This window comes from Apteryx mantelli, chromosome Z, assembly GCF_036417845.1.
Source record: "Apteryx mantelli isolate bAptMan1 chromosome Z, bAptMan1.hap1, whole genome shotgun sequence".
Lineage (NCBI taxonomy): Eukaryota > Metazoa > Chordata > Aves > Apterygiformes > Apterygidae > Apteryx > Apteryx mantelli.
This window is the reverse complement of record NC_090020.1, coordinates 60,946,261-60,969,134: the sequence shown is the minus strand read 5'-3', so window position 1 is coordinate 60,969,134 and position 22,874 is coordinate 60,946,261. Positions and strand designations below refer to the sequence as shown.

General features: G+C 38.2%; 1 protein-coding gene and 2 long non-coding RNA genes across 3 annotated transcripts in view; all 3 read left to right on the top strand.

Annotated features, from left to right (window-relative positions):
• Window positions 1-1,572, top strand: part of LOC136995276 (uncharacterized) — an 8,241-nt gene extending 6,669 nt beyond the window's left edge. Inside the window, exon 3 of the long non-coding RNA XR_010886821.1 lies at window positions 891-1,572. This is a non-coding gene — a long non-coding RNA (uncharacterized lncRNA). The remainder of the gene's footprint in view (window positions 1-890) is intronic.
• Window positions 1-15,900, top strand: part of TBCA (tubulin folding cofactor A) — a 34,369-nt gene extending 18,469 nt beyond the window's left edge. Inside the window, exons 2-4 of the mRNA XM_067315247.1 lie at window positions 3,088-3,193; window positions 13,350-13,436; window positions 14,835-15,900. Coding sequence (XP_067171348.1) covers window positions 3,088-3,193; window positions 13,350-13,436; window positions 14,835-14,915 — 274 coding nt within the window. The 3' untranslated portion in view covers window positions 14,916-15,900. The remainder of the gene's footprint in view (window positions 1-3,087; window positions 3,194-13,349; window positions 13,437-14,834) is intronic.
• A 179-nt stretch (window positions 15,901-16,079) lies between these two features.
• On the top strand, window positions 16,080-22,874 carry LOC136995277 (uncharacterized). The gene is made up of 3 exons (XR_010886822.1): window positions 16,080-16,613; window positions 17,104-17,214; window positions 22,230-22,874. It is a non-coding gene; the product is annotated as an uncharacterized lncRNA (long non-coding RNA).

Below are 22,874 nucleotides of genomic sequence, written 5' to 3'. Positions count from 1 at the left end.
GAGGAGAGGAGCAGAAGCATCTTGTGGGTACCTTTGTGCAGAGTTCTGTTGAAATTATTAGGAAGAGCTGACTAAGAGATAGTATTGCTCCATTATGAAATTTCACTTTCTTTTTGAAAGAAAGATACTGATTTAATTTAGCCTCTTTCCCAGGTTTTGTGTAATGTTCCCAGGATCTGTTAATATTCTCATGACAGTTTTGAAAGCAGAATATCTCATGTTCTGCTTCTAAAATATGCAATTAGTACAGAAAAAGAAGTAGGTAAATAAATACATATATAATTCTTAGGGTTCCAACTCTGAAAAAGGTGGGCACAAAAATCATTGAGTTAAATTTATTGCTAAAGTGGGCCAGAACATGCTGTCCTTTCCCTGTTGATAAAAGTAAACAAATTTCAATGGCATTCATTTTGAAAAGCTAGCATGCCGAGATGTGAATATGAAAATATAATGTGAAAACGTAAGTAATGACAAACATACTGTGGTTTTTATTTTAGCTAAAAATGAAAATAATCTCAAATGCAAGTTTTAGTGATGCAAGTCATCTTTAGTTTTAATAGTAGACACATTATAATAAGTGGATGAACATAAAAACTGCTTTTAATTATATTCCCCCCACACACACACCCTTAAGGGTATTTGCTGTCCTCATTCAAAAAATCAGTTGTCTCACTGGTTCATTAAAATTAACTTTTTTTTGGAACCTAGAAATAGCAGAGCAAATAATACTGTGTGGAATTAAATCAAGCAACCTTGATCAAACAATTAACTCATCCTCTATTAAATCAATATTTGCTGATGCTAACACTAGAGCTAGTTCCAGTACTTGAAATTACAGCCACTGATTTAGTGTCTTTATTAGTAGTAATTAGGCTGCTGTCTTTCCCTAGTATTACTTTTCAAAGCTAGTACTTGGCTGCCTTCTAGAAAATGCCCGAGGTGCTACCTGCATTGCAAACTGTCTGCTGACACGGCCTCTCTGTAGGGCTGAAGACCCCTCTGAGACTGGAGCTCCACGGCAGTTTGCACCAGTTCAAGTGAGTGTCGCCAGAGCCCAACTTTGATCAACTGTTGTGGAACCACAGCATAAAGCTAGTTGGGCAAGACAATTCTGGATGATTAAACTCTGTCAAAAGCAGAAAGGAGTACCTGATATTACAATACTAGAACGTGCTCTAGGAATTTTTCCCAAGGGATTACTGGGGTGCTCCTTCTGTTGCAGCTGTAGTTTGCAAAAGGTCCCTATCATCCCAGCACTGTTCTGAACTGTCCATCCTCAGCAGCACTTCTAGTGGAGCGCTTAACTGTGACAAATTAGGAATTAATTTGCTCTGATGCACTAACGTGACCATGAAGCTCTCTACAAGACCTTTATTTATTCTCTTTTCATTTGTATAATATAGTCTTTGCTTCTTGGATCTGGTTACGTTCTTTTGACTGGTAAGTTCTCCTACTTAAACAATCTTATCTAATATAGGCTAATCTGACTCTTGTTCTTGTTAGGGGAAGGATTTTCTTTGGCACGCTCTCAGGTTTGCATTAGAATCTCAGTGTTTGTTTTTGTCTTGAATGCGCCAGGCAGGAATTGCTTCATCATTCTTCAGATCTGGAAGGATGTTTTGGTCTGAATCTGGCATTATGCGATCCAGCATATAGGTATATGAACATGGAATTACTGTGTAAAAATTACTACAGAGCATCAGTCTAGATGACCTTAATATTCCCATCTGACCTTCAGAATTTTTTATGTTTATCAGTTGCTGTATTTGATTGAACCTGTGAAAAACCCTCACTTTGCATCTGAAACTGAAATTGCCTTGCATATTGAAGTCAGATAAAATCCTGTTAGTCTCATGAGATTGAACTTCATTGTTGCTTTTATCCACATTTTAAGACCTACAAATGTTCTTAGCTTGTTCATTTTTATGAGCATTCAGGGTCTGCATTTCTTTAATAACCTTAAACATTACCTTCAAAGCAAATTTTAGTTTTACTTTTTCTCAGTGGTGACAGAAATTTGTTGTACGTATTCTTAACTGCACGCTGATTCTTCTCTATAGGAAATACAGGAAAAGTAGAAAAAAAATACATTACTCTTGAATGTACACTTGTTAGCAAAAAGCATCCTGCTTCCAAATATGGATCCATCATTAGGATTAAAATTCAGATTTCTTTCCCTTTTGAAAAATAGGCCATAAAGAAAATTGTTATTAGGTAAATTATGGAAATGCTACTTTTGTCTGCAAAACCACCATCAACATAAACGCAGCAAGTACTTTAAGGATCACAGGGCTCTGAGGCTATCATGTTATTTGGGAAATTTACTTTTTAGTATTTTGTGCCGAAACTAGTTTGTGAAATATTGCGTTTAATGGCATGACATGTAATTGTGATCAGGAAAAGATATTTTGGGATTATAGTTTGTGAGCCTGAAACTGCAGTTTCTTTTCGTTTGAATGGGATACCTTTTTTCAAAGTTACTACTAAGAGGGATGCCACCTTAGCATCATTTTTCATCTAAGGTGTTGTACTTGATACAGCAGCATTATTCGGTAGGTTCAAAACTATCAGAACCTGGATGATATAGAGAAGGGTTGACAAATGCTGATCTAAAAGCTAATGATAACAATGTTGCCTTTGCAGACATCTTAATATTAAGTTTGTTTCAGCTACCTATGATGTGGTTTGGGGTGGTTTTTTTTTTTTTTTTTTTTTTTTGTGATACAAAGATAGCTTTCTCCTTTATTAGCTGTCATCCAGATCTACAAGGCAACTTCTCTTCCGTTTCTGTTACGTATTTGAAATGAAGTACCAATATATAGCTTTTAGGATAGTCTATACGGATAAGCCTACTCTGAACCTTTAAATTAAAAATACTTTTATTGAAAATATTCTTATCAGAACTATTGTACATAATAGCTAAATTCAGCATTTCTTAGATACAGTTCTTCAAGTGTTAAAGAGCCTCTCTTGGTAAAAACTAATATCTTTTAGAGCTGCAGCTTTCAGGGGTTTTTTTTGTTATCAGTGGTGTAACTTTTTACCATAACAGAGCCAGATTAACACAGTCGCTTGGTTTAATTGCAGACTGGCAAAAGAAAAAGTTATGTACGAAAAAGAAGCAAAACAGCAAGAAGAAAAGATTGAAAAAATGAAAGCTGAAGCATGTGATGATTATGGAATTAAGAAGCAGGTAAGCCATCCTAAAACTTGTTTTCTTTGCTTCTTTGCTTTGTTTTAATCACAGTCATCCTTAAATAAGAGAATAACCTGTACCTCTTTCTAGGCTCCTGTTATATAAATACTAGACTAAAAATTCTGTTAATTTTAAAAGTCATAACTTGCATTTGCAGAAACTTCCTTTCTTCCAAAATGTTAAATTACACAGCGATTGGACATGGATTATTTAGCACTTGGTGACAGGATGGCTATCACTGACACTGAGAAGGAGGCCATCACGAACTCTTTCTCAAAAATGCTGAGAACCTGAAAAGAACCATTCTAGATAAATTAGGTTAAGTGCTTGGTGGTAAGCATGAATGTTACTGTGAAATTTAGAGCGTCTGTTAGCTAATATGAAGATGAAACATAAACTCTGAGTATGCTAGCATGCGTTTGGTAAAAATCATAGGCATGTAGCACAGAGAGCAATGGGTAGGTTAACTCCTAGCAGCTGCTAGAGTTGTTGGGGGTCACTAGCTGGAAATGTGCATGCTGTAGTTTCATGTGCTCAAAAGGTTGATTTAAAGTCACAGTTACAGTGCAGTGGAATTTTTCTTGCCAGGTTCCCCACAAAGGACAGTGGGTGATTGCAGGCAGTTGGTACATGCCCTTTTGGAAGGAGAGGGAATGTCAAGTTTCCTTGTCACTGAAAGAAGGCTTGGGCTTGGGAGGTTTGCTTATATTCTTTATAGAAGTTTGGTTTGTCCGAGTTTGTGATCTTTATTTTTTTTTCAAGTAAATTTGTTAACTTTTAACCATGCTTCCCACCCCCCCTCCCAAGCATTTTCCAGTTATATTCACTTAAATCTTCACAGAAACAGTGAGTTAGAACAATGGAAGAATAGGTTAAAGAAAACCTGAATGTACAACCTAACAAAAACAAGTTAGGAAAAAGCCCTTTTAGAAGAAGCTAAAACAAATTCCTGAATAAATTCAGTTTTCAATCCATGTGTGCATGGTCTGTCTTGCTTTAACATGGGAAAGAAATACAAATGTAGAATTTGCAGAAAACATTGTATTTATAGAGCTGAGTTTCTGCCTGATTGCTAACTGACTCCAAGATGCTGCAGAAATAGTAGTCTTTGAAGATCTGCTGATGCTAACAAGAACTAATGAATGCAATCCCCATTTTTAGTGTCCCCCATTCATCAGGCTTTTTGACTGCACGATTTTCCTCACTGACATGCAAAAAATCATCAAAGTCAAGAACAGCAGAGGCTGTGAACTTTTGCTGTGGAAAGAATTGTAACGTACTATTTGAGGATATTTTCAGAAAGAACAGTGGCAAAAGCCTTCTAAGTGAACAGTCCCAGTTCATTCAGAAACTGCCTGAATTCATTTTGAAAGCAATTAATTCCTCCAATGACATCTTCATTTATTGTTCTTTTAGCACACTTTACTTCACATTCTGAAAGTTGTAAATATTTTAAGTTGTGGTGAACTTGGAGGCTCAGAAAGAATGTGTGCACTTGTTACAGGATCAAATCTTTTACACTAAAGAAAATTATATCATAGCAGGAGAGTTTTCTCAAAAGTAGGTTTTGGATGGAGTTAATATTTCAAAAATTTCTTCAGGAAAATTATCTGTAGTTACACATTTTAAGAATTGCTTTTAGTTAGTAATTTCTAATCTGAATAATTGTTGTATTTATTTTAAAATATGTTTATAGTCTTTATTTCAGTAATGAAAAATAGCATTTGGGAAGGGGAATAAATTCAATCATTTGAGACTAGAATAATAACTTTAACAATATATATATATTTTTAGCTGAGGTAGGAAATCAGCTATGTAAATAGAATCAATCCACAGTTGAGGGAGGGGTGCTTTTAAGCTTTTTAGTGTGCTTTTTCTCATTTAGTTCTTTGGTTGCAACTCTGCAGAAGAATTTATGGGTTAACAATATGGAAGTGACCAAAGAAACTTGTATTTTAACATGAATAATGCTATTCCTATGGCGTAAGTAGCTTTAATGTGTGTCTGGTCTGTAAGGAGGAGGGATCAGTCCCCTTGCAGAACAATAGTTAGGGTTTGACTCAGTAGTATTTTCCTCCTAACGTCTTACAGAGTGGAGTAGCTTGCGGTTCCTGGGAATTTGGGTGGTCTCTAGCTGTAGCAGTGACCTACTAGGGTTGCTGGCAGCAGTTACATCCGAGCCTCCAGCCTGCACTCTGCAGGAAGACTCGTTTCATGAAGAGCGGATTTATCTCAGAGAAACAAAAATGACAGTTTGGCTCTCAGTGCTGCTATATGTGCATGGTAGGCTGTGTTACCAAGGATGAGAATCTCTAGCCTTATTGGGTGGGGAAGCCCTTCCTTTTTCATCACTTATAGTTTATTAAAAAGAAAAAAAAAAACACTCTTAGCATCTGGTTTTGCTTACAAAATGTAGATGAGAGATTTAGAAATTCAGGGAAAGCTTTCACTAGAGTTTTATTTGAGCCACATTGGCAGAAAAACATAAATGAGAGCAGTATTTGAAAAATACTATGAAAGAAAAGATTTTCATTAATGCTGTATCTCAAAATCATACTATCCTCAACCAAAAGGCTTTTAGCAAAGAAAAGTTATTAAGCATTTTAATTCTTTGTAAATGATGAATATAATTTCTGCAAAGAGTCACTAAAAACCATGACTGGTTCCAGCAAGTAATGCAGCTGTACTCAGTGTGGATTTTTTAGTAATGAAGCCTTATTTTCTACACAGTTCTACTGATTCTCAATATATAAAGACTTTACACAGGGTTTCATGATACTTTATCTGCAATAAAAACTTTTCACACTCTAGTCACCCATGAGTGCAGACTAACGGTAGGAAACAATAGTTTTCATGTTTTTGATTTGTTCTGAACTTAATGAACACCCTTTACAATCTAATGCTTTTATCTTGAGTACTCGTGAGTGTGGGAGGAGTCTGAGGTATCTACTCTTTGGTTCCTCTCAGTGGGATTGTGCATCTACTTTGGAGTTTCAGTTAACTATCAGTGTTTTTACTGATAAATGATTGATTTTCTTTTTTTTTAATAGTTATCCTACAACTCTAAATTACTTCTCATGTAATGTCATTCCCAAATGAAGTAAAAATCTAATGAATTCAACATAGAATTTAATATCTGCATGCTATAGAGTACATACAATCTTGCTAATAGTTTTTTTCCCAAGTATTAGCAAAAAAGTCAGGTATTCTCTTACTTTGAGTGGGAGGTAGAATATTTCCTGAAACAGCTAAAAAGGATATACACCTGGAAATCATTTATATTGTTTTTGGAAAATCAGTATGGAAGATCAGAGTGAGCTACATATCTTATTATGGAACGCTGGAATGCTCAGTAACTTTTTCATTTTAAATGTCTGTTTAAGCATTGAAGAAGTACTCTAGTTACCTCAGTTGGGTTTTCAATTTTTAACTCTTTTCATCCCCCACTCTGTCAGTTCAAACACAATTTTCTCAGTCTTACAAATCAAGTATGGCAAGATTAGGTGAAACACCTAGTTTCATTGCAGTCTGATTGTGTTCATAACCCTTTGGGTTTTCTCTAAGAATAGATGACCTCTGCTTAATAATCTGAACTCTGTAGCTCTAGCTGTTTAGGTAAAGCGACAGTGGAAATGCTAACAAAGAGTCTGATGCTCCACTTCATGTATTTGGATAGTATCCTTAACAAGTACAGATGTGTCTCTTTAAAAGCTTAGCAACCTAGAGTTCTCTGAAATAACTACAGAGTAATGTTCCTGACATACAGGTGGTACTGAAAAGGCTTTCAACTTGTGGTTAATTGCCTAATGTGCTTTCTGAAAGAGAGCAGTTGATGACAAATCACAGAATCACAGAATCACAGAATCACTGAGGTTGGAAGGGACCTCTGGAGATCATCTAGTCCAACCCCCCTGCTCCACCAGGGTCACCTAGAGCACATTGCACAGGATTGCATCCAGGCGCATTTTGAATATCTCCAGAGAAGGAGACTCCACCACCTCTCGGGGCAACCTGTTCCAGTGCTCTGTCACCCTCACAGTGAAAAAGTTTTTCCTCATGTTCAGATGGAAGTGTCTGTGTTTCAGTTTGTGCCCATTGCCTCGCGTCCTGTCGCTCGGCACCACTGAAAAGAGTCTGGCCCCATCCTCTCGACACCCTTCCTTCAGATACTTGTACACATTGATAAGATCTCCTCTCAGCCTTCTCTTCTCCAAGCTAAACAGGCCAAGCTCTCTCAGCCTTTCCTCATAAGAGAGATGCTCCAGTCCCCTAATCATCTTTGTGGCCCTTCGCTGGACTTGCTCCAGTAGTGCCACATCCCTCTTGTACTGGGGAGCCCAGAACTGGACGCAGTACTCCAGATGTGGCCTCCCCAGGGCTGAGTAGAGGGGGAGAATCACTTCCCTCGACCTGCTGGCAACACTCTTTCTGATGCAGCCCAGGATACCATTGGCCTTTTTGGCCACAAGGGCACATTGCTGCCTCATACTTAACTTGGTGTCCACCAGCACTCCCAGGTCCTTCTCAGCAGAGCTGCTTTCCTGAAACATCATTACTGTTATCTTATTTTTTCCCCTTCTGTTTTCCAAAAGCTGTTTTTCTTTCTTTCTTTTTTTTCCCCAGTCAGATAAAAATACCTTTTTGTATTCCAGATTCTATCCTGAAGATTTGAGATGCTTGTGCAATATCTGGAGTAAGTTAGTATGAGAACACTCCTTCAGTAGAAAGACTTGCCCATGAGATGAGAGGGGATTCATTTCTTTTGTAACTGGGCTCACTCTTCCTCTGCTCTACAGAAAAAAAAGAAGTCTGGACTTGACTTTTCTGGCTTATGTCTGTTCTGCTTCCAGTTCTGGCAGAGATATTTCTCCAGGTATTTTGCCTCCATAAAATAAAATGAGGATTTCCCCCAAACCTTCAAGTTTATTCTGAACCTTTCCTAACCAGCCCGCTAACTTTTAGCAAAGTAGGCACTACATTAAGCATGGGTTCAGAATCTATATCCTACCTTAAAAAAAAAAAAAAGTCTAAATCCCTCACATCCACCCCCTTAAAGAAAATGGAGAAAAAATTTGTCTATCTGTTCTGACAAGGTTGAGCCGCTCTTGTTGGGAAACAAGTCTTACTTTTGTCAGTGTTTTCCTCACATCACTTCCAAAGAAACCTCTTTGTTTAGACTTTTGCCACCTCTCATCTGTTTACATGGTGAGGTTCACACTCGCACCAACATGTACGGTCTGTTCAGGTAGAGCTTTGAGAGCTGCTAGGAGGAATGTGTGCCTGTAGATTAAAAGACAACTTTCTATAATTGATAATTCCACTATCATTCTGCAAGATGATATTAAAGGAGCAGCATCTATAATTTACTATACAAATATTTAATTCAAAAAATTTTGCATGAGGGACACTGAATTTTGCTTCTGTCCTTTGAGCAGTATCTCCATTTTTGAGCTTCAAGTCATCTGTCGTCCCCCCCCCCCCGCAGCTGACAATGAAGAAAACCTTATAGTTGTGTCTTAGCAGAAAACAGCCAATGACCAACTATTTTCCAGAAAGACCAAAGGTGCCTTTCTGCCTTGTACCTCCTAAAGTGATCTGCTATAGAAGAAACTGGATTGGCCGTCACCTAAGAGGAGTTGCAGAGAAAGCCCAAGTTTGAAATACTGAGGCATTTAGATCTAGTGGATTTTCTTCTCTTTCATGTTTCTTGCTACAAATGTAGTTAGCTTGTAGTTGATACGCAGCCGTTTCAGTGCCTAAAACATTCAAGTCCCATAGAAAAGAGATCATGTGCTCTATTTTTTTTCTGTAAGCTTTTCTTCATGGTCCTTCAGAAGTGTTTTGATCGATAAATTTGGCAAAGAACTCATGTGTAACAGACTGCAATCATTTCTTGTATCCTGTATTTGTAAATAACTCGAGCCTCTTTTGGTCTTGTCATGTTGCTTCATAGGAAGTGGAACTAACAAAACCTGTTTTCCTATGGTTTGTTTTTTTTCCTCTATATCCCTCTCTCCCCAATAATTATAACTTTAGCTTAGTGTCACATCTCCTGTGGTCTCCTGTCTTTCCTATACCCAGCTTTCTCCCACTGCCCCTACATCTTCCTACTCCCTTCATCCTCCTTTCTTGCCCCCACCCCTGCGCACAATATCTTTATGCGCCCTGATTATCACTGGGGTGAGAAATAATACTGTGTTGTGGCTATAAGCCAACCAGCAGCCCTAACACTACTGTTTACATTGTGCTACAGTCTTTTCCTTATAGGCTTATTTTGGAACCATTGGTATTCGTGATACTTAGAGATGTCTCTTTTCTTTTGGCTCTCAGCCATTCTGTCAAACGTGGCTGTAACCGGTCAACAGATTTCAAGTGTTTTATAAGCTTTCTGATGAAAAGTAGTTTGAATGAATAACACTTTTCTCAACAAACTGAATTATTTGCATGTTTTTTCTTTTTTTCCCTACTGTCTTTGAGTTTGTAGTTTCACCTCACCTGTCTGTGAGGAGAGCCATGATTACGTTTTCAGTTGTGCAACCGTCAAAGGACAAGTGTTTATGAGGCAGTATTTAAAAGCAGCTCCTTTTAATTACCATCTCCCAGTCCTGTACTGAACCTCTGGTGATTTAGTCTGTCTCACTTACAAGAAAGAACTCTTTTTATTTTTATATATGTGTGTGTGTCTGTGTGTATATGAATATATATATGCATAGAGAGAGATACACACATACACACTAATTCACAAATCTATTTTTTCTTAGCCAATCTTTTGTGGCTAGAATGCCAATCCTGTCATGTAAAACAATACTGTCATCACACTCTGTGACCCAGTAGTTTATTAGGCTATCCTCCTTTTAAGATAAAGGGATGACAGACCACCCTATGGAGGTTTTCTTATTATTATCTTCAGATTATTTGTGGATCTGTACATCTCTAAATCTTTTGTTTAGTTGTGGGTCAGCTGAAAAAAAAACAGAAATCGGCTTCCATCTTTTTTGAAGCTGATGAAGCTCTGTTGTCCCTACTATACAATACATGTCAGTTAGGCTGAATGAAATTGCTTCCTGCTGCAGAATACTTGATACTGATGTTCTTAAACAGTAGTATTTATTTCTATTCTAAGCATATTCTTAAAGTATCAGAAATTTGATGTTTTAATATAACATAAGTGCTTGGATGATCCTAAATTAGAGACTCTTCCCTCCTTTGAGCATCTCCAATCTGCCTTGGTAAGTTGAAATAGTGGTTTTGAACTTCTGTTACTGTGGGTCTTGCTAAAATCTAAGTTGTTTGCACCTCAAACAGCTGAGGAGGTAATGTCTTTCACAGAGTTGTGTTTGGCCTTTGGGCTTATTTTGAATGTGTAAAATTGATTTTTTTTGTTATGGTGCACTTCCACTTAAGTGACTGGTAGGTGGATCTGTATATTTGCATCTGGCTTTTCTGTTCAGGGTTATCTGTCAATGCAATCTGAAATTTATGGGAAACAGACTGAAGGCTATTAATAGTGTATTAAGACACCAATTCTTGACATCTGATCCAATGTAAGAAAAATCCACATTGTTTAGTAAATAGGTTATATATACACCAACCATTAAAGAGCTCCATCAAACACGAGCAGACTACTTTCTTTTGAAAGATGCCAGGCCTCTTAGTAGAAATACCTTCAATACAGAAAGACAATTGACTAGAAATTTGGCTGTTTGGAGAGATTTGTTATACTGGCTTTTCAATACGTGTAAAAAGAATTGGGATGTCATCCTCATTGTAGTCACAATAGCTCTTCTGATCCTGTGTGCAGTTATTGACAACAAATCCAATTTGCTTGTCTTTGTATATATTTTTGTGCTTTACTGCTTTTGTCTTAACACTTTATTTAGATGCACTTCAGTTATTCCAGTTTTTAATACTTTTATTTGGCATTGTAATTCACAGTAACCTTGAAGATTTTTATGGTTCTTTCCAAAGTTAGATCATTCTCACATAGTAACTTTCTCTGCGACCTGTTTGTAAGTTAAACTGCTTAGAATTCAGCTAGAAAGTTTCTAGAGTATGTTGGGAAAGGGGAGTAGGACTGCTGTTTAATTTTCACAGAATTTGGAGAGCAAATGCTTTATTATAATTCCAATCTTAAAGTTTATCTAATTGTTCAAGCTTTTGACTTTGCTTTATTATATAGATTTGTAACAGTAAATGGTCAGCCTGGGATTATTTTGTTAAAGAAGATTATTTGAAAAAAAGTATTTAGGCAAAAGTTATCAAAATCTGAGTAGCTAGTTCGGTGGTTTACTACTGCCTGGTTCCCTAACCACTCCTGTTTTCCAACTGTTTGCACCTACTGGATGTAGAGGTTCTAAGATTTAAATTTGGGGGGGGGGGGGTATTTAGTATTGCATAGCAACAGGCAAATGTAAGTAAAACTCAGGTACCCCTTCAGATCTCCATCCAAATTCTGTTTCAAACAGTGATTTGGGTAGTCTTATGTTCTTGTCTTGCAGAAGCCAGGGCTACAGCTTGCAGATTCCAGGTTATACTTCTTCCCAGATAGCTTGTTGATGGCATATGTAAAATGAGTTACTGCTTTCCACATCATCCACCAGCCTCACAGTGCCCAACTGGTTAGCAGTACCAGCCCAGGGAAGTCAGTATTGGATATGCTCAGCCCTGTAGGTATTCTTTATAGAACAAAGTAGTAGTACATAAGGCAGAAGGCATCATCTCATGCAGTTTATGGCACACTATATTCTATGGAAGTTACAAACCTTTATTCATTCACTGCTGACAGTGTAATATGCAGAGTGATTAATTTATTTTTAATACAATCTAATACTGAATGCTTGAAGAAAAGTGATAATGCTGTCGAGAACTAGAACTTGGGGGTGCTTAACTTTTTTTTTTTTTTTTTTTTTAGCATTTGTCATCTATCTTGCTTCATTAAAGTAGATGGGTTTTGCCTTAGGTTCTCTGAAATGAAGTCAGAAACAAAAATGGCAAATTCTTTCAAAAATGACTTGAACTAAGAACTTGAGCAATGACATAAATGCATGATGGTAATGTTTTAATACAAAAGGAGTCCCTGTATGCATAAATAAATTCTTAGTCATAGCTCATCTTCCCTCTAAAGATTAGTGTTCCCTTCAGTACTTCCAAACACTGCAGCATTAACACTGAAAGGAATATACAACATAGGAATGACGGAATATAGTGAGACTATTTAAAGTGAAAGGCTTCTGTTGCAGGTTATCCTGAATGCAGAAGACATTTAGTACTTTAATATCTAACTGATTTTCACTTCTACATAGATTTAACATTACTGAACAACTCTGCACACCTTTCCTTTTCAGTGGATGGATTTCAGGTCCAGAAATGTTCCATGAAAAAAGCGTTCCCTTGTATAAAGCTGAAGTTGTTTTCTGTAGGTGGAGGCAGGATGTTCAGATTCAGTGGGGTGCCAGTTTAGTAATTTTGTTCAAAGTGCATGGTGAGAATAATCTTTCTCCTAAAATGAAGCACAAGGATAAGTAATAACTTTTTATGCATGATAAGCATCAAAAATATGAGCCTGCTGGTCTTTGCTTTTCATTTTTCTTTACCTTTGTCTTTCAGTCAGAGCCTCCTGCAGTGTGCACACAATGTGATCAATAACTCAATAACTTTTTTCATGCAGTAATTATCTCTATGTGGTATTATCTGAACACTGTTTTTCTTTATTACCCAAAAGATGCAGGAGATATTTATATAACCAGCTGATCCTATTTTGGATGAAGCTGCTTCGTGACAGCAGGAGAAAGTTTGTTCTAAATAGTGTTTTTTAACAAATGTTATACGGAAACCTTACCAGACAGTACTACTTCTTTCTAAAGGAAAAAATTATTCTAAATACTTTTTCTCCACTTAATTAATTGTATTTAATTAAACACAAAGGAAATGGAAATGTCTTGTAAAATCTTTATTAATATACACTAATAGAATTTTAAGCAATTATGCTAAGTTGGTACGTTTTAATAAAAAAGCCTATTCAGAAAATATGCAACTGTTCTGAAGTTTCTAGATGATGACTGGGCTACTGAGTTTTCAGAGTAAAGGCTCCTTTTAAAAACTAAAATTTCCATCTGGAACACATTTTCATGTCACTGGCTTCCAATTTTCACAGATTGAGATCTTGCAAGAATCACGAATGATGATTCCAGACTGCCAGCGCAGATTAGAAGTTGCACACGCAGATCTTACTCAACTATTAGTAAGTATTGCACCAAAAACTGTTTATCAAATAATGCAGAACACCTCACATAATGAAGTGTTCTTTCTGAGGTGAAACTGTAAAACCATGTTTAGCCTGCAGTGTAATTGAAGTGTAATAGAACTTGATTGAAGAATTACTTATAAGTTCCAGGACTGGCATCCTATAACATACCAGTATTCCATTTCAGATAACTGTCTATGCAAACTTGATCTGTAGCATACAAGAATTGTATGTGTTAGAATGTTAGAAATGTCTTTAATGGAAGGTATACCTAACATACACTTAAGTACTGTGCTGACTCTGAATTCCTGTGCTAGCTATACAATCAGGTAAAACAGTTTACCTGCTTTAGATAGTTTTTCTAGTTTGTGAGGATATATATAATATGCTTGTAGTGACCTGAAATATTCAAAATACCTTGCTTAACGCATTTATTTTGCTATGGCCAAGTGAAAAAACAGCAGAAGTCCTTGCTGAGTAGTGCTTATATGATTTATTAGTGAGGTGGGCATGACTGCTCCATTTTTAGGATATGAATTACTTGCAGGAGTAAACAGTATCTTGTACAAATAGTTTCACAGAAAGTAAACTAAGCTTGGAGATTATCATGCTCACTTTAAAAGCTGATTTTTCACCAAGAATTCTGTTATAGATGTAAATGTTACTGTGAGCTAATATTACATCCTGTAAGTTAAGCCTCTGACATGTGACTGTTAAAATGTAGCAATGATCAGTTAGGACTCTCTTCAAAGGAAAACTCAACTTCTCTTGTCCTCAGGTGATATGCCCCTAGTGTCTTCCAAAATGGATGCTTAGTATTTGGCAGGATTAGGCTCCTTTTGTCCTTTAGACAACTTGCTACTTGACAGTTAGCTGGTTTAGACTTCAGTGGGATGCAGAAGTGATTTATACTTGATGCTATTAATCTGTACAATATGGTATGCAAACTTAAAATGACAAATGCATGTGTGGAGGGGTTACAATTGTTTTCAAGAATTCAGAAGTCTAAAAGACTTGCTGACTTGCTTTCTTGCAGCAGACTTGCGTTCTGTTCTTAGCTTACCTTCAATTTTTTTTAATATGAACTTTAAAGAAGTATGTTTTTTCAATTGTCAATTTCTGCTTAAGCTTTTTTCCTAATAGTACTCTTGTTCTGAGTTCTGTTGTCACTAGTTCCAATTCTGATGTACTTGTTTTTAAATATTTATTTAATAGACTAAAGGTACACACAGGTCTACTCACACGTGGCTGCCATTATACTTTAAACCTGTGCTTTGAATCATGTAAAACTAATATTCTCAATTTTGATATAACCTTTTTGTTTCATGGTTTCCTTCTTATATTTAGTCACATGTCACTTATTACTGAAGTACTCAAAGACTCTTTTAATTCCAGGAAAATGAAAAAGAATTGGAAGAAGCTGAAGAGTATAAAGAAGCACGTTGCATACTGGAGTCAGTGAAGCTGGAAGCCTAGAAGTTTTTCAGTACACTTTATATGCGTTAGCACTGGGTCCATTCCACACTTTTGTGTTTGACCACAACTCTCTTAATATTGTTGACTTGCTAAGGTTCCCTTTATGCAAATAACTAGCCCTTCCCTAACTCCAAAATGCATTGAATAAAGGATGTTCTGAAACATCTGTGTGTTCCATATTCAGGCAAGATAGAAATATTGCCAGTTCACCTGAATTATAGAAAGAACAACAAAAAAGCTTATTTAATGTAAGCCTAATACTGTAATAGTTAATATACAAAACTTATTCTGAACAATTCAGGCTAAGAAACAGAGTACAGTTCAAGTGTCTAGCTATGTAAGAAATGTGACAAGTCAATCAATGCTTTAGAAGCACCTTATATTGGAAATATTATCAAGCTATTACAGCAATCTGTACTGAAACAGTGGATGGGCTAAATGACCCTAAGTCATTCATCTTTTTCTATGATACTATTTATCTGTAATTATACAAAGTATTACTCCTTGTTTCTTTCTGAACATAAGGCAGAATTAAGAGCCAATTCCAAACCTTTCTTAATTTACCTGGAGTTGATTTGTAGAGCCCAGTTCACATTATTACCATTAATCAAGATTAAGTGGCTTTTCTCAAGAAACAAAATTTAGCAGCTGTCTAGTATGTTGTCAGCTGGACTTACTGGTGGAAGTTCTGAAGTGAACCTTTTTCCTGAAAGCACAGCTGCTCATCTTGGCCAAGTGACTTTTTCTGAGCAAAGCTCAAAACCTAGAAGTTGAGAGAGAACTAATGGGTATGAGAACAATGCTTAACCTGCCTGGAGGACTATTAAAACATTATGTACAAAACCTGTGGCTCTTTCAGGATGACTTCTCTAGTTTTTACAGTTCGAAAGTTTTTTGGCATGTTCTTTAAGGGCAACACAAAGCACAGTGTACCTTTTGTGTGGTGCTATATGAAATAGTCTAATAAAATTTTTTGTTAATGTGACTGGGTTCAGATAAACTGAAATTTCACCTACACCTATATGCCTTAAGGATCTACCTGCTCTGCACACGGTTATAAACACAAGGTTGTACTGATAATCACTGTGTAATACTGTGGTATGTCTTCAGACCTATCTTATTTCAGGTAAGAAAGACACAAATAACGTAGATAACAGCATTACAGCAGTATAAGTAGCATAATAAACCACTTGCTGCTACTCCCTTGAAAAAGTCTGAGATGTCAGTCTAGCACAGTCTCTTGCTTTCAGAGCAGAGCAAAAATGCAAGAAAATAAGAATCTTGACTAAAGGTCATCTTGTTCTGCTGCTAGGTCTTCATCAAGAGTAATAAGTCCACTTCTCATCACTCTTAAGCATTGCTGTGACCAACTTCCAACAATGCAAGATTTCTGATTGACTGCAGAATGATCTATTTTTGAAGTAGATGACCTTAGAACTCAGACCTATACTAGATAGTGCTAAGAGGTAGAACCATTTGTGACAACACTATAGTTTCATAAAAGTGTACGTCTACCTTCTTGGCAGTGTTGTGTCCTAGATGCATGACTGCTGGATGGCAGCAGAGGACACTTTTGCCCTGCTCACAGTGCAAGTGAACTGCTACTGAGGAGATCACCTGTCTTTTCTCATTTATTTCAGTCAGTTTTTTCTGTGGACCTTCACCAGAAATGGCAGCTGAACGGACAAAGCAGCCTAGGTGCCTTAGCTGACCTGCTGCAGCCTGAGTAGCAGTAATCCTTTGCTTAGCAAATGCTTGAGGCTATTGAGTGGAGTGTGGTGACTAGAGGTTGAGCTGAAAAGGTGTGCTGGGGGAGGCAAGTCTGTTGGGTAAGGTAGAATTAAAAAAAAAAAATTACTCTTCTTCTGAAGAAACAATACACATTCCTGAAAAGCAAACCCACAGGAAAATGAAATACAGTTGCTGACTTCCACAGGAAATGCAGGGTCAGCATGAAAGTTCAACACAGATGTTACCTATAGCGGCTGAGTGGCAGTAACATTGTGGTAAGGCTTAAGTTGGCATTTAGAATTAAGAGTGCATGGGATGGAGTACTTAACCTGTAAGCCAGACTCCTGGGGAAAGTTCCTTAGTGCAGTAGTTTCTATGGTAGGATACTTTGTCATGTCTGCAGTTGTCAGGACCTGAACCATGTTTGCATATATATTTTTTCCTGGCTATTTTCTAGCTCCCTCTGATTGCATCAAGAACCAAGATTATATTCTCCCCTAGCCATTTCCTCTTCCTCAACATCACACGCTGACTGAAGTAACAAAAGAGCTCATCTTAGAAGAAAAAGGTAAACAGAAAAAAAAAATTTGGAAGGAAGTTTTCAATAGAAGACCTGTGCCCATTGCTCTGATCATGGGCTTGCCAGCTACTACCTGTTCTTAAGTTTATTCTTGCACAGTTAAGATTCTTGTCCTCTGACTTTAGAGGACGCACTGAATCTATAGTTCTACTGGCAGTTCAAGCACGAGACATACAAATTTGGTACCTTTACCTGGAAACTAGTATTTCTCAAGTCCTCAGTTACATTGCATATTGAAAACTAAAAGTAGCTTCAAAACTCTTCTGTTAGTCCTCTAATTCAAACTCCTTCCTTCACTTGAAAAACCTCCACAACACTCAGGTAATTACTTGCAATGGCTAATTTACAGGCTGATTGCTTTTGTTATGTTACTAAAAGTTTTTAATTAATACACAGCACTTTCTTCCCCAGCAATAATTTCCCTTCTTTGAAGGTAAGTTTCTTACATTCAAAAAAGTAGTCTCTGACAGCTCTCTGATACAGTACATCTCAAAGTCCCTCAAAATATTCTACATGAAAAGCAAGACTTATAATTTATTAGCACTTCCTTTTGGGTTGTTTTTCCATGCTGTTTATGTTCTGGAGAAAGATCCAGGATGAAAACTTAATTTTCTCCTGAAAAACACATGCTTTATTTGAATACTTACGAAAAGAAGCCAAGAAATCCCCACACTTTAGCATGAACCATAGGAAATACGCAATAAGACAAACATCTCTTCATTACCGCTATTCTTCCAACTCTTCAACAACTCTAAGCTGTACTTTTCTCTGATTGGGATTTGTACCCCTAAACCCCTTCCTCGAGTCAGATGTCTATTCAGTTATTTCTCCCAAAACACAAGCAAAGCTGCTTCCTTTCACCCTTTTAGTCATTAGCCAAACAGCTATCACTTGCTTGAAATATGGAAATCTGTTCTTATTATTGGCCACACTATGCTTAAGAGACCAACCAACAACACAAACAGGACAATTGAAATTTAACACTCCAAAAACTATTTTGTAAATAGAAGGCAACTGGAGTGACTTGAGCAGTATATGGAGCAGGGGAGTGCACAGTCTGGGCCAGAAGCACTTACTTACACAAAGAGCATCCCTACATACAGATCATTCCTGGCCATGGTTTACTAGGATAAAAGGGAAGAGACTACACTTATTTTTTTCCATCAAAACATTGCTCATTGAGTTGAATTAGCTGAATTTCACCAAGATCCTGCAGCATAGGTAAAAAGAAGATTTACTCATTGAAACCCAGAGTTTCAGAAGCCACAGAGCATATCTCAAATCCAAGATTTAAGTAAAGCTACAACCGAATAGAATAAGCTTCCTTCCCTTATTCTGTAGGTACACAATTAGCTGCAGAGAAAGACTACAATGTATATCTCCAGGAAGGTTATGCCCCAGCTTCCTTTAGGAGGAGGAAAGTGCTAATTATACATACAGGTTTTGGGTTAAATCCACAAAAAGAATAAAGGTGGTACAGTTGTTCACTTTTAGAAGCCCTGCTAAATGCCCTGAGGTAGGAAAAGGGGACTGCAGAGCACTGAGTTGATCAGTGCAGCTCCACTGAATACAAGGGCAACCATTTCATAAATGGCTGATGCTGATGGATGAGCATTACCATGTGCCCCATGCCACAAACTCTTCTGACACCCTCTGTCAGATTTTTGGCTTTCAGGCAAAGGAAGGCTAGGCCCTCAGGATGGCATTCACAGAAGGCAACAAGCTAAGCGAGGAGTTTCTATCCAGCAGGAAATGCCAAGATTTGGAACAGGTAAAGGCCTCATCTGACATCTGGGAGACCCGTTTTCCAACTGCCTACTCAAGCAGGGTCAGCTAGAGCAGGTTGCCCAGAACCATGTCCAGTCAGGTGTTGAGCATCTCTGAGGATGGAGATGCCACAGCCTCTCTGGGCAGCCTGTTCCAAAGTTCAGCTATCCTCACAGTAAAGAATTGTTTTCTTACATTCAAGTGGAATTTCTTGTGTCTCAATTTGTGCCCATTGCCTCTCGTCCTGTCACTGGGCATCACTGAGAAGAGTCTGGTCCCGTCCTCTTTCCACCCTCTTCTCAGATGTTTACAGACACTGATAAGACACCCCCTCCTCCCTTTGGAGCCTTCTTTTCTCCAGGCTAAACAGTGCCGGCTCTCTCAGCCTCTCCTCCTATGAGAGCTGCTCCAGTTTCTTACTCATCTTTGTGACCCTTTGCTGGACTCACTCCAGCAGGTCCATGTCTCTCTTGTACTGGAGAGCCCAGCACTGGACACAGTACTCCAGATGCAGCTTCACCAGTGCCTAGCAGAGGGGAAGGATCACCTCCCTCGACTTGCTGGCAGCACTCTCCCTAATGTGGCCCAGGAGGCTGTTGGCCACCTTTGCCACAAGGGCACATTGCTGGCCTGCATTCAACTTGTCCACTAGGAGCCCCAGGTTCTCCGCTGCCAAGCTGCTCTCCAGCTGGTGGGCCCCCAGCCCATACTGGTGCTTGGGGTTATTCCTCCCCCAGTGCAGGACCTTGCACTTCTCTTTCTTGAGCTTCAGAAGATTCCTCTCTGTCCAGAGTTGTTCCACCCCCTTAGAATAACGTACTGTTCTGGCAATACATCCCCAACGCCTCTGGTGAAAGCCCTCAGCTCTGAGCTGCAGTCAGTCTCCTTCCCCCCTTTACACTGACTGAACTGGCTTTAATAGCACAGACCAAGAGCTCTGTCCCAGAATACCTAGCACCCAGGGTTCAAAACAGAAAAAAATGGGTTCAACGCCTTGGTCTAAATCAAGCAAGCAAAGGGGTTCAGATCCAGGAAAGTGCTTAACTACTGGGCCATACCTCCCTCCCTAGCTCTCTTTACCTGCCACTCATTCCCAGTAGACCAGGGTCCTCAGAATTCCCACCTAAGTAGGCCAGGCAGGTGCATGGCTTTCACCAAGTAGTTATCTAAGTTTCACCAAGTACTATTAGAACAGGTCCGACACGACAGATCCAAAAGGGTGCAGTTCTGTTCAACGAATCTGGACGATGAAAGAAGTGTGCATATTTAATCCATGGGTGACATAGGGCTGTTGAATATCTTGAAGGACAAGATTAGAAATCAAAAGGTTTCTGGCAAATTGAAGAAAGGGTAGAAAAAAGGAGGCATTTCAGTTAGAACACGTTTCAATAAGGAAAAATGCAAAAGTCTACATGGCAGCAGCAGTTATCTGCCACATAAATACAGAAAAAGGTAAATGCTAGACAGCATTTCCGAAAAAGATCTAGCTTTTTAGTAAATTTGATGCAAAACATGAGCCTAGCTCATAAGACATGGTCAACAGCCCTTACATTCTCCTTTGTATGTGCAAGGTGTCAGCTAGAAGCATTATTTTAGGTGCTATGATTTAAGAAAGAAATGAACCAATAGGAAAGATTCAGAAGAAAACAGCAAAAACTACCAAAAGACTAAAAAACAGTACCTATGAAAAGATGGAACAAATTTGGACAGTTTAACCTGGAGAATACTGAGGGTGGTTATGGTTATGGTAATAGCCTTCAAGCACATAAAAGATTATGGAGGAAAGGAATAATCTTTTGCTTGGCAGAAAAGATAAGACACAATGGGTTTAAGCTATAGCAAGGCGGGAGGAGAAGTTAGAAGCGTTGCTCCCTCCTCAGAAAAATACCAACTAGAAGACAAATGAAGCTCTGGAACAGGCTGCGTAGGGAGACCATCGGAAACATGTTGCTAGAGGTCTAAGATTCTTGACTAGCCAGTTCTGTCACACGTGGTACAGGTACAGCTGATCCTGTCATTGTACTTCAGCATTAGGGAAAGGCACCTAAAGGTGGATGGAGCACCTACACATCCTTCTGCCGAACTCATCCCATAAGGCTCACCGCCACACAAAGTAACTTAAAGAAAGGCAGGATTCATGACAACTGAAGTGACCTGCTCTGAATTCCTGCTCTCCACAGCAACAAGGAAGAAGTGATTGCCAGAGCCCCCTCAGGGGAGGGGATCTCAGTGTTACCTATCAGACCTTTCAAACCTTGCACTGCACAGTACAAAGCAGAGGACGGAAAAAAGCTGAAAACGGTCCTCCTCACCAAAAGGACTTTTGTCTTCTGTGCATAGTCGTGGCTATTCTGCTTTATTGTATGGAACACAGGCCTCACACTAAATGCAAACGATGGACTAAGGACTGCAGAGGAGATTGCACAAGAGATGTGCAACCCCTGCCTCCCTCATGTTTTCTAAATATATATTCAACCACAGTGAAAAAAAAGCACTTAAACTTTGAAAATTACTTCCTAACATGTCCTACAATCCAGCATTTTGGATCGAATATCACCAGAGCTCACCGAAGTCCAAAATCTAGAACCAATTAGCACAGGCATTACATTTAATATGAGGAAGAAAAATTTGAACTTTGCAACAGTTTGGTTTCCTTCTTGTTCTGAAGCTCCTATAGATGTTACATTAGATAGAAGGAAATCCACTGACCCACAGAAAGAGCCTCAATTAGTAAGGTTAAAAGAAGCTATATAGGTTGAAATTGAAAAAATAAGCATATTTTTATATCAGTTACTACTTGCTCCCCATTTCAACAAAAGGAAATAAAATATTCTCATCCTTCCTAACAATCCAGTGGCCTCCTCCTGCCCTAGCATAATTAGTGGTAAATTTCACCACAGCTCTCCATAAGCAATCAAAAAGACTACCTAATTAAAAAAGTAATTGGTTTACACAGATAGATGTGAGTGGTTAGATTAGTTTATGAAAATAATGGGAAATTCATCTAGATGCTTTCAGTGACTTGGCTTCCTGCTGTTTATGGGTTCTACAAAAATTAAAAAAAAAAAAAAAAGGAAGACTACATTTACCTATGGTACCTTCAAAAAAAAACATATTGGATATGTTAAGTTTATATTTTTTTCCTCTGTTTTCAACCTATAAGATAAATTTAATATTTTTGCATAAAAGTAATTGCCTCCACAAAAGGACTAATGCACTATGGTTCATTCCCTCAGGTTGTTTATGCAATACCTGTCACCAGGACATTTAGGTGCCAGCTGAACCAGTACTGAACCTGGAAAAGGAAGATACGAGAGCTATCAAAAGCACACTGCTCCCGTTACCAGGCCCAGCCAAGAGCTCCTCTCTCCAGCGTTCTGTCACCAGCAGAAGCCAGAGGAAACGTCCTGGGCAGGGACACAGTTTTCTCAGGGTGAAGCTCAACCCTCACACTACAAGCATGCAAAGTCCTGCAGTTTCTCCAAATGCAGGAAACTTGGCTGCATCATTTGTGGCAGTAGGGAGCTGTATTCGCACTCTCCCAGGCTGAGGGACAGATGGGGGACACAAAAGCTAGTAGTCAATGCTCAGGGAAAAAGTATCAGAAACAAGTATAACAGTGATCTTTGCTGACAGCTAGGAGGTTCTGCCAGGGATCAATGACGTAAGAGACTTCCTCTCCTGAAGGCTGTATCATGGCCAATAGTCACTGACAGACCTCACCTCCATGAATGTATCAAATACAATTTATGCAATTGCAGTGTTTAAGAAAAAACTGCAGTAAGAATAAGAATTCTAGCCATCACAAGAGAGTAAATTGTCTTCTAAACAGTGTAAAAAAATAACTAAAATATAACTGTTATTCTTAGCTGAGTAAATTA